Here is a 2,159-nt window from a genome sequence, read left to right as displayed (position 1 = left end):
AGATAGATAGATAGATAGATAGATAGATAGATAGATAGATAGATAGATAGATAGATAGATAGATAGATAGATAGATAGATAGATAGATAGATAGATAGATAGATAACCAGTTAGTTAGTTAGTTAGTTAGTAAGTTAGTTACAGAATCTTGAAAACCCACACAATATCATGTTCAAATACTTTTACTACAACTGCAACAACATCGCCATTAAAATCTAAATAGTAACAAAAACAAACAATTCAAACGACTAATTGCATATTTGCATACAACATGTTGTACATACACCAACAATTACATGTTCGTTCATACCATGCAATAACAAAAATATCTATGTACAACAAAATATGCACAACGATACAGAATTTCATTTTACAGATTTTAACTTTAAATTTTGGAAAGTGAGTGAGTAGTCGTCAAATGTTTTGAAAGTGAACACCAAGTGGCAATATACACATATACATATTTATTTAGTGGTGAAAAAAGCTTTCATCACATTTTAAATATAAAAGTAAATCATTAGTTTATCATGATATTTGTAACGTTTTTCTAAAAAGTTTTAAAACTTGTTTCCACTTGTAGGGCAATTTTAAATCATTGTAGCTGTGTGGTTTTTTTCTCACCTGTGGCAACTTGTGGTAAATGGCATTTTCAAACACGTAACAAATCAACGTTATTTGGCTTGTTGTCGATTTTTTTTTATTTTATTTTTCACGAATCCATCAATTTCTGTTGTTTTTTTTTTATTGCATATAACATTTACATATATAACCATTCACTTACGACACTCACTGGAAAACAAGTAAGAAAGTGTAGCTGATTATAACCGATCATATGATGACCTACAATAGTTATTTATTTGAACAACGAAAAAGTACCAAAAAAAGTTCCTCTTAAAGACTTTCTTAGCTTAGTAGTCTATTGTCTAGCCTAGTATCTAGTCTATTGAAAGGGAATCCAAAATTTATACAATTATTGTTTGCAAGTGTTGCAAACACTTCGATAAACTCACTATACAATCCCGAACATTATAATGATAGTGTGTACAAAAACTTTGCAACACAAACAAAATTCTTCCCATTACATTGTTTTGCAGCACATTTCCATAGAAATGTGCGAAGATTATACGTTGCAGTCAAACACGAAGTTGTTCACGAAAACCTCGAGCTGTATATTACTGTTTTTTGTTGTTGCAGTTGCTATTGTTTAGATGTTGCTGATGCAATGTAATGTTATTGTAAGTTGCCCAAACTCAAAACGGCAAGTTGTATTGCTTGGAATATTTTACTCCTTTAGCATTCACGTTTAAATAAAAGAACATGAAACATTTTAATAAAATTAAATTGAAAATTTAAAATTTTTTGAATTGAAATCTATTTCTTGTAATACTAATAATGTTAATACGCACAAGAATTGATGAAAGGTTCACACTATTTTTGTGTTCAATTATTTGATAATATAGTCTGCACAGTAGGGTAGAAACCAAAAGTCACAAGCATTCCTCAAAAATCATTTGTATGTAGTTCCACTGAAAGGTCAGTTTGACTTGTTATCAGCTCAGTAACTCACTGTTATCCTTCGTGAGGTACTTTTAATAAAGTTTATAAATAAAATCGTTTAATATTAAATGTATTGTTTTTCATTTCTTTAAAAATGTACTTTTAAACTCCTTCTGTTGCAACTGAATTAAACAAGGAACAAAAAATAAAGAAATTATTAAATGCGGACGCCATGTGGGTAAGTATGCGCATTAAACACGTATGTACATCCAACCATGTTTAATAACTTTTGAACGGAAATTCAATTCATTGTCTAACATGGCAACGTCCATGTTTTAATAAAATACGTGACTTGATTTCATTTTCATATATATAGTACGTAAAAACTAAATATATATTACTACATATTTAGGACTATAGTCTTATTATAGTCTTCTTCAGTAGTTTATGTTTAAAAAGAATTTTAAGGATTTAATTTTGTTTAGATAGACTATAGACTAGAATATGGTATAAACTTAAGAGCATAGACTAGGCTATAGACTAGACTATAGACAAGACTATAAACTAGACTATAGACTAGACTATAGACTAGACTATAGACTAGACTATAGACAAGACTATAGACTAGACTATAGACTAGACTATAGACTAGACTATAGACT

General features: G+C 29.1%; 1 protein-coding gene across 1 annotated transcript in view; it reads right to left on the bottom strand.

Annotated features, from left to right (window-relative positions):
- LOC111688606 (short-chain dehydrogenase/reductase 3-like) overlaps nt 1-1,829 on the bottom strand; it is a 4,117-nt gene extending 2,288 nt beyond the window's left edge. Inside the window, exon 1 of the mRNA XM_023451108.2 lies at nt 1,785-1,829. Coding sequence (XP_023306876.2) covers nt 1,785-1,829 — 45 coding nt within the window. The remainder of the gene's footprint in view (nt 1-1,784) is intronic.
- Between the last annotated feature and the right edge of the window lie 330 nt (nt 1,830-2,159).

This window comes from Lucilia cuprina, chromosome 6 (genome assembly GCF_022045245.1).
Source record: "Lucilia cuprina isolate Lc7/37 chromosome 6, ASM2204524v1, whole genome shotgun sequence".
Classification (NCBI taxonomy): Eukaryota; Metazoa; Arthropoda; class Insecta; order Diptera; family Calliphoridae; genus Lucilia; species Lucilia cuprina.
The sequence above is the reverse complement of the archived record's forward strand: the minus strand, read 5'-3'. Positions and strand labels throughout refer to the sequence as shown.